This window comes from Perognathus longimembris, chromosome 11, assembly GCF_023159225.1.
Source record: "Perognathus longimembris pacificus isolate PPM17 chromosome 11, ASM2315922v1, whole genome shotgun sequence".
Classification (NCBI taxonomy): Eukaryota; Metazoa; Chordata; class Mammalia; order Rodentia; family Heteromyidae; genus Perognathus; species Perognathus longimembris.
The window spans coordinates 42,772,368-42,787,113 of record NC_063171.1 but is presented as its reverse complement, the minus strand read 5'-3'; the positions used below and the strand labels follow the sequence as shown (position 1 = coordinate 42,787,113).

Below are 14,746 nucleotides of genomic sequence, written 5' to 3'. Positions count from 1 at the left end.
GCAACTTCAACAGTATATCCCTTCCTTAACTAATGTTAAGGGGCTGCTAATGACATTGCTTGGCCCAGGGATACTTTTGCTGATGGCTTTCCTATGCCTTCCTTGCATAGTACGCATATTGCAAAATTCTTTCTTGAGTTTAGCCAGTCAGATGCATAAGGTCAAGCTCCAAGTGAATGAATTTTCCCCTGAGAGGAACCTCAGCCAGAGACGGGTTTGAGGGCGGGGCCAGCTTGACCGACCTAAGACATGGGCCTTCAGCATTGCTCTGAAGTTATTCCCCAGGACGGGTAAGGCAGGATGGGCGACCCACCCCACCTAAGACAGGTGGTTCGCTTCTTTTAATAATAAAGACGGGGGAAATGTCGGGAGCCGAGCTAGCAGCTAAGCTCATCCCGACTTCTGGCTGTGCAGATGTCGCCAGGATGTCGGAAGCCAAACTTGCAGCTAGATTCATTCTCACCTCTGGCTGTGCTGTTATTGCCAGGATATGCTAGATGTAAGGACCTTTGTTCACAGCCATTATCCGGAATTGCTTTGCTATGTCCACTGGAGTAGATTCCTATGTTAATCAACCTTATCCTGTGTTTACTGTAATCAATGTTGCAAACTTCAAAGCCTCTTTGTGTTCTTAAACTTTAGTAACCCAATGCCATTCCCTGGTTCCCAAACTGCATAAAAGCTGGATGTTAAGAATAAACGGGGCTGCCATCTTGGAGCCTGTGGAGGCCTGCTGGGAACAGGACTTCGAAAAGGCAAAATGTCTGGAAGGCTGTGGTGCAAGGCCATTTTTGCTGGCTATAAGCGTGGTCTCAGGAACCAAAGGAAGCACACTGCTCTCCTTAAAATTGAAGGTGTCTATGCCGGAGGTGATACCGATTTCTACTTGGGCAAGAGATATGCTTATGTATACAAAGCAAAAAATAACACAGTGACTCCTGGTGGCAAACCTAATAAAACCAGAGTAATCTGGGGAAAGGTAACTTGTGCTCATGGAAACAGTGGCATGGTCCGTGTCAAATTCCGAAGCAACCTTCCTGCTAAGGCCATTGGACACAGAATCCGTGTGATGCTGTACCCCTCCCAAATTTGTTTGTTTGTTTTTTGGCTTGTCCTGGGCTTGGACTCAGGGCCTGAGCACCGTCCCTGGCCTCTCTGTGCTCAAGGCTAGCACTCTGCCACTTGAGCCACAGCGCCACTTCTGGCCATTTTCCATATATGTGGTGCTGGGGAATCGAACCCAGGGCTTCATGTATACGAGGCAAGCACTCTTGCCACTAGGCCATATTCCCAGCCCCACCCCTCCCGAATTTAAACTAATGGAAATTAAATAAAACAAATCTGTGCTCTTGTATTAAAAAAAAAATAAACGGGGCTGCAGTCTTGAGTTACAATCTCAAGGTGCAGACCTCCTGAACCCCATCTTTTGTCTCTTGTCTTCTTTTTTCTCTCATCTATCTTTCTTTTTCTTTAGTCCTCGCCCCTCAATCAGGACTCCCTCTTCATTGCCAGCTGGCTCCGGCAGCGCCGCCCGGTTCCCAGCCGCTCGGTCCCGCACCGCCGTCTGTCTCAGTCGGTCTGCGCTCCGTCTGGGGTCCGTGGAACTCCTGTTGTCTAGGCTCTGTACTCCTGGTGTGACTTTTTGGCTGTTGCTTCTCTGGTGGCTGAAGGTCTGTGGTCCCATTTGCTGGCGCTGGGTCCTCTTTCCCAGCCTGGCCCTGTTCGGGCCAGGGTTGGCAGGTGGGGGGGGTACCCCGGAGATTTTCCGGTTCTGTGCAGGTTATAGGCTCTCTTTTTTTTTTGTTTCCCGTGTTTCTCTGTTGCTTCTGGTTGTTGGGTTTGCTGGGTTCTTGATGGGGTATTGGGTGCTGGAGTTCTCAGCTCACTATTTGGTTGGAGCAAGTTGGGGTACCTCCCTACTGTGGCGGCGCCATCTTCCCTCCTCCCCTAAGTTTATTATTATTAGTGTTCTGAACCTAAATGACTTTATACAAAAGGATAAGGCCTGATAAATATGAAATTCCAAACTACTCATATTATTCAATGTTTTATTCTATTTTTTATTTTTCAGTATTAAGGTTATGATCTCACATTTGGTAGACTGGTGCTCTACCACTTGACCTATGCCTACAACCTTTTTGGTGGTTATTTTGGAGATAGTCTTGAAGACTTTTCTGCCCGGGCTGGCCTCAAACCACAACTCTTCAGGTTTCAGCCTCCTGAATAGCTGTAATTATGGGCTTGAGTCACTGGCACCCTGTCTGGGGGTGGGAAAAAGTCTCTACATAATCCAGGCTGACCTTGAACTCTTGATCCTCCTGCTTCAGCCCTGGGATTGTAGATAGGTACTGCCATGCCCAGTTTATAGACACCTTTTGAGCTAATTTGCAATCTACCACTTAATTTCAGCTGGTATTGCTGGTGAGAACGCAAAAATGTAGCTGCTATGGGAAACCATAGAGAGTTTCTCAAAAAATTAAAACTAGAACTACCATATGATCAGCAATACTACTTTTGGAAATTTATGCAAAATAACTGAAATCAGAATCTTGACAAGATATTAGCATTCTAATATTGACTACTGCATTATTTTCAATAGCCAAGATGTAGAAACATCACACAATACCCAGTAACAGATAAATGGCTATCTCCCACCCAGACAGTGTGGAAAGGTGTTGCTAGACTCCCTGACTTGTGATTGTTCTGTTTCTAGGTATTCAGAGTAGCTCAGTCCTAAATAATTGGCCTCCTCTCAAGATGACTCCTAGCTATATAGCGCACTATTGAGGACTAGACATTTCCTCAGAGTGTGACTCTGTGAATGAGAAGAGTGAGGGCAGAAGAGTGACAGTATTCTGAGGGGAACAAGAGCATCAGGAATCAAGAAAGAAGAGACAATACAGCTAAAAAGCATGGAGAAACAAGATAACAAAGAGAAAGCTAGGAAACAATCCATACCTCTAACCTGGCTTGTGAGGGGTGAATCGGTAGAGAGCTGCCTCACAACTTCAAGGTAAGCCAGCCAGCTCTAGTGACAACACACTGGCAGTCCTAGCTACAGGAGAAACCCAAAGTTCACCCTTGAGTCTGAAGTCCTGTGTGGAGATATTGTATTACAATGAGTCCCCCTTTGAGACAGAGTCAGCTGGACTGAGCTACTCTGGAGACCTGAAAACAAGGAATAATCACTAGTCACGGGGCCTGACACTCACCCCCTTCTACAGTGTCTGGGTGGGAGGAGAATCTTTATATAAACTTACCTTTTATAATTGATGTTGAGATTGGCAGTCATGGAAACTCCCTCAACATTAGCTGTACACATACCAGCAGTAGCATCAATGATGGTTGCAATGGCACCTCCGTGAAGGAATCTAGTTACACAGTAGAGGAAGGGGAAATGCTTTCAGAAGTTCAGGAAGCAGAAAGCCTCTCAAGAGGGAGAAGTCACTCAAGCATCTTCATCTTAGGAGTAGCCTGCTTACTATCCCAAGTTCAGTGTGTTGAATGTCAAGTAATGCCCATGTTCCCAACTTTGTTCAGAGCATAATAGGGCAGGATTAAGCACTTGTAGTAAATTTGGAAAATTCACATTATGCTTTTGTATTAAACTATATACATTTATTACTTCTTAAAGGCTTAGGAAATGCATATAAATAGAAGAAAAACTATTTAAAGCTTATTACATACATCAGTGCCAAGCTACTGTTAACATGGTCATGATATTCCCTTTAATTATACTCCATAGTTATGTATCCTACAATGACATATTACATATGGCCTTTAATAGCATATTAAAAATTTAATAACTATTAATATAATGACTTTTAGAAATGTATTATAAATATCTTTCCATATCAATAAGCATATCTATATCGCCATTTTAATGCCTTCTTTGTAGTCTTTGCATACATAAAGATGCTAGGAGATAAAAGTCTTTCATATACACACTGCTCGGCTATCACTCTTACCCAGGTGCTCCTTGCAGGTGAGGACCTCCTTGAAAAAGGCAAACAACCTTGTTTTCAGCATCATTTCTGAACATCACATATTCAAAGCCCATGCCATCCTCAAAGCTCCTGGTGAAGAGTCGGGCTTTTGACATATATGCTTCGATATGCTTTGGGTCTGTAGGGAAATGAAGTGAGTGGGTAAGGTGGGTGAAAAACACACATGACAGAAATGCCATGTAAAGCATCTATGTTCGGCAAGAATCACATGTTGATGGGTAATTGATGAAAATGTTACTTGAGTAAAAAACTAAAAGGAATAAAAGGTTTCTAAGAAGTAGATCTCAGCCCTTGTGGAATTAGGGACAGAGTAAACATGTATGAAAGCAAAACAAAGAACTTATCAACAGATGACAATCAAGAAATATAGTCTATAAATGCTAATAAACCAAACAAAAATGGTAAGGTATAGGCAGAATTTCTTCTTGGAGCAAGTGTGGTTTAAATGGGTTTTAGAAAATAATCAGTAAGGAAATTTTTTTTCCTGGCAGGTATGAGTTTCACCTGCTCTCTCTGACACTTGGTAATCAGACTTTTAAGAGCAACAAAATATTTCATATGTATTTTAAGAATTAGAGCAATTGGTTATGGTTTCTTCACCTAAAAAATGGTGTTCAATTTGAGTGTCATAGGCTGAATAAAAATGTAGATCAGTTCAAAATAAAGGCAGAAAGCTACGGCTTTTGAAGGATATATTTGCCTTTTCACACCTACTTTGAAATGTAATTGTTTATTGGCTCTTTTCTTCTTCTTTTTTATTTTTTTGCCAGTCCTGGGGCTTGAACTCAGGGCCTATAGGTGCTTTTCCTGAACTTCTTTTGTTCAAGGCTAGAGTTCTACTTCTTGAGCCACAGCTCTACTTCTGATTTTTTTTTTTTTTTTTTTTTGTAATTTACTGGAGATAAGTGTCTCATAGACTTTTCTGCCTGGGCTGGTTTCCAACCAGCATCTTCAGCTCTCAGTCTCCTGACTAGCTAGGATTGTAGGTGTGATCCAGTGGTGTCTAGCTTATTCTTATCTTCTTTTGCCTGATTTGCCATGCATAAGATTGTCTTCTAATTTCTACTGAGTTTACATTCCCAATCCTGAAAAGGATATGAATTAAGAAGATCTGGGTAAAGATAGGAGAGAATATATTAGGCCATGAACCTCCCAGGAGCAGGCAGCTGCTATTTAGACTTTGTATCTGTAACACCTAGCACAGATCAGATATACTATAAATATTCAATAACTTGCTGTGAAAAACTAATGGTCTGCAGGGTCAACTTGATAAAACTTAATAATAAGGAACCGTATCATGGTATAGTAGAAAGAACCTAGGCCTCAGGTCAATGAAAATTACATTCTTGGTCTAGCTGTAGCCTAGAATTAGCTTTTTTTGTTTCATAGTTTATCCATATGAGGATAAAAATATATCCATATAAGGATAAACTATATCTTCCAACTCTGATACTAGGTGAAGACAGACATCTCTAGGATAAGCATGGAATACTCCCAATCTTTTGAGTTCAAAGTTCCCACTTACCAAATCTTGAGGTTATCTCATAAAAATGAGAAAAGGATGGTAAAAGAAATTTGTTAGAAACACAGAATCTCAGCCTGTACTCCTGACCTAATAAGCAGAACCTGCACTTTAACAGGATTTCCAGGTCTTTCACATTTGTGTTAAAGTCTGAAACAGAGTAACACTGCAAATGGCAGAGGAAAAACATGATCTAATTTGTATTCTAAATCACTCTGACAGCTGGGTGGAAGGAAGGCTTTGAGGGAGATAAGTACAGAGGCAGAGGGTAGAGGATCAATATTATACCTGAAAATAAACAATGCCCACCAAATTTGGTCCTTAGCTCAGTAACGGCTTCTGTGAACAGTTCAGTAGGGCTGACCAGTAAGAAGCCAGACTGCACTAGGGTAAAGACGTTCAATTAATTGTGTGATGTCGTTATAGTTAGAATAGAATTAGAAATACAAATTAATCTCATTAAAAATTTAATTTGTGCTGCTGGCAACTGGGCTCAGATTCACATGTAAAGTAAGTGCTCTATCATTGAGCAGCACCCTCAGCTTTTAAAACTTAATTTTCTTGAGACAGGATTTTGTACATATCTCAGGCTGGTCTAGAATTCACAATCCTGCTGCCTCAGCTTCCTAAGTTCAGAGATTATAGGCATATGCCACCATATCCAGTGTTAAAATTTTTAAGGTGGGGGCTAGGAATATGGCCTAGTGGCAAGAGTGCTTGCCTGGAATACATGAAGCCCTGGGTTCAATTCCTCAGCACCACATAAAGAAAATGGCCAGAAGTGGCGCTGTGGCTCAAGTGGCAGAGTGCTAGCCTTGAGCAAAAAAAAGCCAGGGACAGTGCTCAGGCCCTGAGTTCAAGGCCCAGGACTGGCCAAAAAAAAAGGGAAAAAGTTTTTTAAAGTGCTTTAATAGCTAACATTTAATAGCTAAAGTAAAAGGGGCTGGGGACTTAGCTCCAGTGGTAGAGCATCTGCTTAGCAACCACAAAGTTGTAAGTTTAAATCCTAGTACTGCCCCAAACCCTAAAAACCAAAACAAAGAAAATAAACCAACAGAATAGGAAATGCAATGTGTGTGTGTGTGTGTGTGTGTGTGTGTGTGTGTGTGTGTGTGTGTTGGGTAGGGTGGTTTGTCTTTGGGGCTCAGAGTCTGAGAGTTAAGGGTGTAACCCAAGAACTTTTAACTTTTCAGGTTGATGGAGCCAGATACTGGGATAAAGGGAAAACTGAGATTTGTGATAAGAGCCTTAAGTTAGAATGGTAATGAGGGCGTGAGAGTGTGGAGGCTCTCTGAGCCCTTGCTTCACTCCTGCCAATGGTGATGGTGCTAGGGTGGGACAATCTTATTCTTATGTGATTCCATAAAATTTATTGATATGACTGGCCTATAAAACCGGAGACTATAGAAACCTCTGTGCTGTTCTCTTTCTCTCTTTAAAAAAAGTCTTTATTGAAAAGATGATGAACAGGGGGTTACAGATTGCATAAGTAAGGTTATAAGTACATTTATTTTTAAAGTTACCCCCATCCCTTGTTTTCTTCTCTTACCCTTCCCTACCCCTCTCTCTTCCCACCTTCTTTCTCTAGAGATGGAGTTTTGTTATCTTTCCCAGCTGGCCTTGAACTTGTGATCCTCCTGTGAAATAGCTTGGATTACAGGCACAAACCACTCTGTCCAGCTGTTCCTTCTCTTTTTAAGTAATAACTAGTTCATCAATCTCTTCTTAGTGTTATACTTGATATCTAAATATTATTATTAATGGGAAAATGGCTGTTCCTACCTAGAAAATGGATTTTGAAATATTTAAATTTTTCTATATCGGGTTGTTCGTATGAAGGCACACGTTTCCAGGAGCCATCTTCACATTTCTTCATGAATTGGTCAAAAAGGAATCGTAGGTCCTTGCTCCAGCTGGGGTTGGGAACAGCATAGTCCTTAGGAGTGACTTTCTCAGAAGAAAATGACCTCTTTAAAAAAAAAAGAAAAAAGAAGACTAATATCATATTTCATAACATTTCCTCCCACTTTCTAAGACTATTTTGCTGATTATTTTTTCTTCACAGAAAACTGTTACTTTATAATGGAAAGGAGACCTTTCTGCCTCTGCTACCACTATGGCATTCGTGAAAAAGCTGGTGGTGAAATGGGGGCAGAAGGGGGCAAAAAAGATGTAGGTTCTGAAGTTAACTATGGACTGCACCCACCCTGTAGAAGATGGAATCCTGGATGCTGCCAATTTCTTCAAGAAAGAATCAAGGTGAACAGGAAAGCTGGGCATCCTGGTGGAGGGGTTATCACCATCGAGAGAAGCAAGATCACTGTCACCTCTGAAATGCCTTTCTCCAAAGATATTTGAAATATTTCACCAAAACATATTTGAAGACTAATATATCTGATTAGTTATACAAAGTGAGTTATGAATTACATTCCTTCCAGATTAACTAGGACAAAGGAGGAAGATGAGGATTAAAATTCATTTATCTGGAATATATTGTATGTGTTTTTGAATAAAACTTGGGAACACCTCCAAAAATAGAATAAAATGGGGAGATAATTTTAGAGATGACTTGGTACAACCTCCTTGAGAGAAATATAAATAGATATAGATTTATATATAAATCTATCTAGTGGCTGCGATGCAGCTTAGTGGTGATGCAAAAGCCCTGGTTTCAATCTTCCACACCATAGCATGTATATATGTTTAAGTTATTGTAAACTACAGTCACTCTTCTATGCTATAGGATAGTAGTACCTATTCCTCTTATCTAACTGTGTGTTGGTACTGTCTAGCCAGTCTTTCTTTTTTTTTTTTTGGCCAGTCCTGGGCCTTGGACTCAGGGCCTGAGCACTGTCCCTGGCTTCTTCCCGCTCAAGGCTAGCACTCTGCCACTTGAGCCACAGCGCCGCTTCTGGCCGTTTTCTGTATATGTGGTGCTGGGGAATCGAACCTAGGGCCTCGTGTATCCGAGGCAGGCACTCTTGCCACTAGGCTATATCCCCAGCCCTAGCCAGTCTTTCTTGATTACCACTTTTTTCCTAGTCTCTAGTAATCGCTTTCTCTCTGCTACTATGAAAATAACATTTTTAGCTTCTGCATGAATAAGAACATCTGATATGATTTTGCTGTGCCTCCTCCAAGTTTTTTAATGTAATTTTTCTTAATGTACTGGTAATCTCAATAAGAAGTATATTTCATTTTCTGCTTTCATCACTTTATCATTCACTTTCTCATTTTTTTTTTGGCCAGTCCTGGGCCTTGGAACTCAGGTCCTGAGCTGTCCCTGGTTTCTTTTTGCTCAAGGCTAGCACTCTGCCACTTGAGCCACAGCGCCACTTCTGGCCATTATTTGTATATGTGGTGCTGGGGAATTGAACCCAGGGCCTCTTGTATACGAGGCAAGCACTCTTGCCACTAGGCCATATCCCCAGCTCCACTTTCTCATGTTTTTAATCTTAGTTATCATCACTTTGTGTGTGTGTGTGTGTGTGTGTGTGTGTGTGTGTGTGTGTGCCAGAACTGGGGCTTAAACTCAGGGAGTGAACATTATCCCTGAACTTATTGGCTCAAGGCTAGCACTCTCACTTGAGCCACAACTCCACTTCTGACTTTTTTGGTATTTAATTGGAGATAAGAGTCTCAGACTTTCCTGCCCAGGCTGGCTTTGACTTGAGATCTCAGATCTCAGCTTCCAGAATAGCTAGGATTATAGGCATGAGCCACTGGCATCTGGCTCTTCACTATTTTTAACAGCATAAAAAGCTTTTTGAACCCACATACTATAATCTATTTAAGTATTTAAGTCAGAAATATAAATTGTTTCCAGCTGGGCACTGGTAGCTCACACCTGTAATCCTAGCAATTTAGGAGGCTGAGATCTAAGGACTGTTATTCAATGCCAGCCTGGGCAGGAAAGTCCCTGAGACTCTTATCTCCAATTAATGGCCAAAAATTGGAAGTGGAGCTGTCCCTCAAGGTGATAGAGTGCTAGCCTTGAGCAGAAAAGCTCAGGGACAGCACCCAGGTCCTGAGTTCAAGCCACATGACTGAAAAAAAATGATTTCCAATCTTTTGCTTCTGTGAATGAAAATGTCCACTGGAATGTTATAGATAGTCTTTTTTCCTTTTTGGAGCTAATATGCAGCTTTTACAGTACATAAATTCGAGAAGTAACTCCACAGACACAATGCATTGTAGATTAGTATGTACTGACCAATGCAAGTCAAATGAGAGATTTAGAATGTATAGATTTGTATAGAATGTATAGAAATGTATAGATTTAGAGTCATGAATTTGGGCTCATTTCATCCAGATTTTTTCTTAAATAGAAAATCTCAGGGAGAGGCTGGGTGAACTGGCGGCCCCTGAGGTGGCAGGGACGGCGTGGCCCACCATGGGTCAGGCAGTGAAGGTTTTACAGCTCTTTAAAACACTGCACAGAACCAGAGAGCAAGTTTTTAAAAATGATTCCAGAGCATTGGAAGCAGCCCGAATAAAGGTCAATGAAGAATTCAAAAGTAACAAGACTGAGACTTCTCCTAAGAAAATAGAAGAGTGGATGAAAATCGGTTCTGACGTTGAACTGCTCCTCCAAACATCTGTCATACAAGGAATTCACAGATCAGAACACGCTGAAATTGGTCCCCAGGAAAGATTTTCTTGTTGACAATGTGCCATATTGTGATGCACCAACTCAGAAGCAATGAATTTTCCAGAATAAAACAAGTTTTCACACCATTACTTTTAATATGAATAATTCTACCCCAAGTTCTGGAATTCAGATACTTTCCTCTAAACTGGCAGATGGGAAAATGAGTGAATGAAAGAAGAGCTTCATATTTAAATTCACATTAAAACAACAATGCTTGGAAAGAAAGAAAAAGAAAATCTCAGGATCAACCAGTCTCAATTCCCTCTTTTGGGCCAATAAATACAGCCAATTAATGGCATTTAGGAATTTAGAATGACTCTCTGGGCTTTCCTTTATTGTTTTAATTTTTTTATAATTAGGATTCAGTTAAATTCAATCAAGTCTTGGAGCCTTATTATATGGCCTGGTTCTCTGCCAGGGGCAAGTAAGACAAAGAAATGTCTAGGCCCTGTCTTCAAGTATCAGCAGTCTTAGATATGAAAAATACTACAAGAGGAGTCAGTACAGAAAGAGTGCTTTCAGAGACCACTTCAAAATGATGGAGTAATTTCTAGAGAGAATGAGAAGGCTGTTCCCAGCAAAGGTACAAAGAACGGAACAATTGTTTTGTTTTGTTTTTTTTTTTTTTGCCAGTCCTAGGGCTTGAACTCAGGGCCTGAGCACTACCCCTGGCTTCTTTTTGCTCAAGGCTAGCACTCTGCCACTTGAGCCACAGCGCCACCTCTGGCATTTTTCTATATATGTGGTACTGAGGAATCGAACCCAGGGCTTCATGTATACAAGGCAAGCACTTTACCACTAGGCCATATTCCCAGCCTGGAACAACTGTTTGACACACTGGAGAATTCTTAAGTATTTTAGCCTTTATAGATGGAAGGTACAAAGCAAAGTGCAAGATGTGGCTGGCCAAATAAAGAGGGATCATGCCACAGAGAGCTGTACATTCCTAGCACAGGACTCAGATTTCATATTCCATAAAGACAAAATGAAAGGTAATTTTCTGTGGCATAAGGACAAATACACCTGTTTTTAAAATATATTATGAAATACTTGCACATTATATATTATATATACATATGTAACAAAATAAAAGGAGATAAACAGCATATTGCACTTGTGATTTCACAGATGTACTATTTAGAATGAAGTTATCTGAAAAAGGAGTTTTAAAGAGTTACAAATATAACTGGTACTGTGGCTCAGGTATGTAATCATTAGCTACTGTGGAAGGTAGAAACAGGGAAGGGGAGATCAAAGTTTGAGGCCAGCTCAGTGCCCCCTCCCCCCTCCAAAAAAAAAAGACTCCATCTTGGTCAATGGCTTGGTGCAGTGGCATGCACCTGTTATCCTAGAAATGACAGGAAGCACAAATTGAAGTCCAAGCTAGTCCTGTCTCAAAAATAACCAATGCAAAAAAAGGGAAGGGCATGCTGGTAGAATTGTTCAAATGGTAGATCACATGCTCAGCAAGCATGAAGTCTTAGTGCCACCCAGAACCACCACTAGTGCTGCTGCCACACCACAAACACACACACACACACACACACAGAGAATTGTAAAGGCAAGAATGAAAAATAAAACACATATTCCTTTATGAGGAGTCTTAAGAAGTTTTAAGCAAGAGAATAATAAGAACATACATTTTAGGGCCAGAGATATATCTCCTCAGTGGAGGGCCTGCCTAGCAATCAAGAGGCCCTGAGTTCAAATCTCAGCACTGCCTCTCCCCTCAAATAATAACCAAAAGAAAAATCTTAAGAGATATTTCGGACACTATAACCAACGGATATGTGTAGTTACTTACTGAGGGGAAGAAAAGCTAAACAGTTTTGGGTGATTCCAGAGTTGTGGCTTAGAAGACAAGATGGTTATAAGAAAAAGGGTTTTGTTGGTACAAGTGTGAGTCAGAGAGATAAGAATGGAATTATTTTCAATTGAGTCATATTGCATTTGTTACAGTAGGTAGAGATTATAATGTGGAAAATAACAATAGAAGTTTCAGTACAAAGATGTGAGAACAAAAAGATACTTGAAGTGAATGCACTTGTAAACACAGTTATAGACCATGCTTGAGGGACAGATGTTAGGGATAATCATTACCTTTTATTTTTGTAAGGAGGAAAGTTCATCCTTGATCTTGGTAATATAAAGGTTATAAAAGTAGAACTTGTAAGAAAAGTTATGACTTTTATAGATTAAGTCACTGAACAGAAAGAAGCATAATTATATGGCCTGGGAATACTCTTTGTAAGATTAAGTTACTGAACAAAAAGAAGCATAATTATACAGTCTGTAAATACTAATATTTAAATATTCTCAGCACAGATTACAGGGCATCAACATATAATTAAAAATTAATTCATCTTTGTTGTTGTAAGACTAGCACAAGAGGGTTGGGAACAAGGCTTAGTGGTAGAATGCTTGCCTAGCATGTATGAAGCCCTGGGTTCCATTCCTCAGCACCACATAAACAGAAAAAGCAGGAAGTGGTGCTATGGCTCAAGTGGTAGAGTGCTAGCCTTGAGTGAAAGAAGCTCAGAGGCAGTGCTCAGGCCCTGAGTTCAAGCCCCAGGACTGGCAAAAAAAGACTAGCACAAGATATTTTATTTTCCAGTGAGCAAGAGGGTGCATGATTAATAACCAGTCTGCACTGATTTAGCACAAAGCTACAATAGAGATTCCATACTTGCCTAAACTACTGAAGTCCTCTAAGTTCTCGCTCAACTTGTCCCCCTCATCCGTGTTTCCTTAGTAACTTAGCAGTACATATAGTATACAGATACTTTATTTATTTTTGCTTGTCCACGGGCTTGGATTCACTCAGGGCCTGAGTACTGTCCCAGGCTTCTTTTTGCTCAAGGCTAGCACTCTGCCACTTGAGCCACAGCGCCACTTCTGGCCGTTTTCTGTATATGTGGTGCTGGGGAATTGAACCCAGGGCCTCATGTATACAAGGCAAGCATTCTTGCCACTGGGCCATATCCCCAGCCCCAGTACACAGATACTTGAATTTTGCAAGTTGAACTTTAGCCCCATTCCCCTAGTCTGTAAACTCCCTGAAAGGAAGAATTTTTGTTTTGTTTTGTTTTTTGTTTTCTTCCCTCACTTATGTATGCGTATCACCAGTAGTCAGTAATGCCTGGAATATTGCCGGGGCTGGACGATAACAATGAAACAAAATGGGGATGTGGGAGCAGGCAACACTTATTTCATATTTATGTTCCAGGCTTTACTTTAAGCGGGGGCATTAAGAGACCTTTAACGTCAGGGACATGGCCTTGACTACCAGGTCAGATCAAGTTGGCTGTCATTCTCCCATCAGGACTGGAGCAACGGGAGGCGCTCTTCTCCCGACCCCAGCGAGGGCCGAGCCCACGGCTCTGCTCCTGCACCTGTTTCCTGGGTGACCAGCTTAACCTTTCCTTCTTAACCGTCCTCTCCTTGCGGACCCCACTCAAGCATCCTACCCGCCGCTCCCGCTCCCGCGCCCCGCGGTCTGAAGCGCAGGCCACAAATTCCCGAGCCCGCGGGCACTCTTGTTCGGTCCGGGCTCTCCCGGCTGAGGTAAGTCGATGGAGGACTCAATGGCACCGTTATCCAGGCTCTACCCTAGCCCGCGTCGCGCCGGAGACTCACCCACACCGCTTCCCGCGGGCTCCCGAGAATGCGCAGGCGCGGGGCGCAGCTCCTCAGCATGACTCGGGCCCCGACGGACTGCGGACTTCCTTCACCTTCCCCGGAGGAAGACAGGACGCGCTCCCTGAGAGCCGGCTGCCAGCTAACATCTGTGGGGGCGGGGCCTGGATTGAGGGGCGTGGCTTGGCGTGGGGGTGGGGCCTGGAGGGGAAGGCTGTGCGCCGGGGATGGGAGGGAAGCGGAAGTGGGTGTCACGGCAAGCATCTGCCGGCTGACTTACAGCGTGCCTGGGCCTGTTCGTTCCAGGAGATTTTCGGGTTTCAGGAAGAGCGGCGGCAGCCTGCCGCTCAAGTTCCGGGAGAGAAGGCAGGACTATCCCGTAGTTGCGGTCTTCCTTGAGCCCCCTTAGCCCCGGTGCGGGGGGTGTCGCCTTAGCAGTGATTCCTCACGTCGGTCGCCGGCAGCTTCCCAGGGACTCTTTCAGTCCCGCGGGCGAACAGGCGCGCTGACCGGAAGCGGTTTGAAGAACACGTGTTCTCGTAGGCCGTGGGTTAGCCATCCCGGGGACCAGGTTGGTAGTGCGACTGATAAGTCTGCTGAGTGCCGGGCATTTATGCCATTAAAATAAGGCTTTCCCAGTGTCTCCCTCGGACCCCAAGCTTGCTCATTTTACAGTGAGGACCCTGTGGATTTGGGTCGGGCCCGGCCAAAACTTAAAAGTTTTTCCAATAGGAAATGTAGAAACACATGGACGCTGTGGAGGTTCACTGACTTAAAAGGGTCATCACTAGCTTTGCTCAGACCTGAGCTCAAATTGCCACTCCATCCCCCACTAATTAACACGGTGCACAAACTCTTCTAGAGCGCCTGGCCTTGTGAAGACTGAAAAAAAAATCAAGTTCAAATTCAACGATTACAGAAACTTCCTTC

General features: G+C 42.6%; 2 protein-coding genes and 1 pseudogene across 2 annotated transcripts; all 3 read left to right on the top strand.

The window, feature by feature from the left end:
- Positions 1 to 713: 713 nt before the first annotated feature.
- LOC125359581 (60S ribosomal protein L35a-like) lies at positions 714 to 14,151 on the top strand. The gene is made up of 2 exons (XM_048357373.1): positions 714 to 1,091; positions 14,141 to 14,151. Coding segments are annotated over exons 1-2 (333 nt in total). The 5' UTR covers positions 714 to 760; the 3' UTR covers positions 14,143 to 14,151.
- On the top strand, positions 7,555 to 8,001 carry LOC125359580 (annotated as a pseudogene).
- On the top strand, positions 9,879 to 10,266 carry LOC125359582 (complex III assembly factor LYRM7-like). The gene is given in 2 exon segments (XM_048357375.1): positions 9,879 to 10,146; positions 10,148 to 10,266. Coding segments are annotated over 2 exon segments (312 nt in total). The 5' UTR covers positions 9,879 to 9,922; the 3' UTR covers positions 10,236 to 10,266.
- Positions 14,152 to 14,746: the final 595 nt, after the last annotated feature.

Coding starts and splice junctions, on each gene's coding strand:
- LOC125359581 (XM_048357373.1), top strand. CDS start 761: ATGTCTGGAAGGCTGTGGTGCAAGGCCATTTTTGCTGGCTATAAGCGT.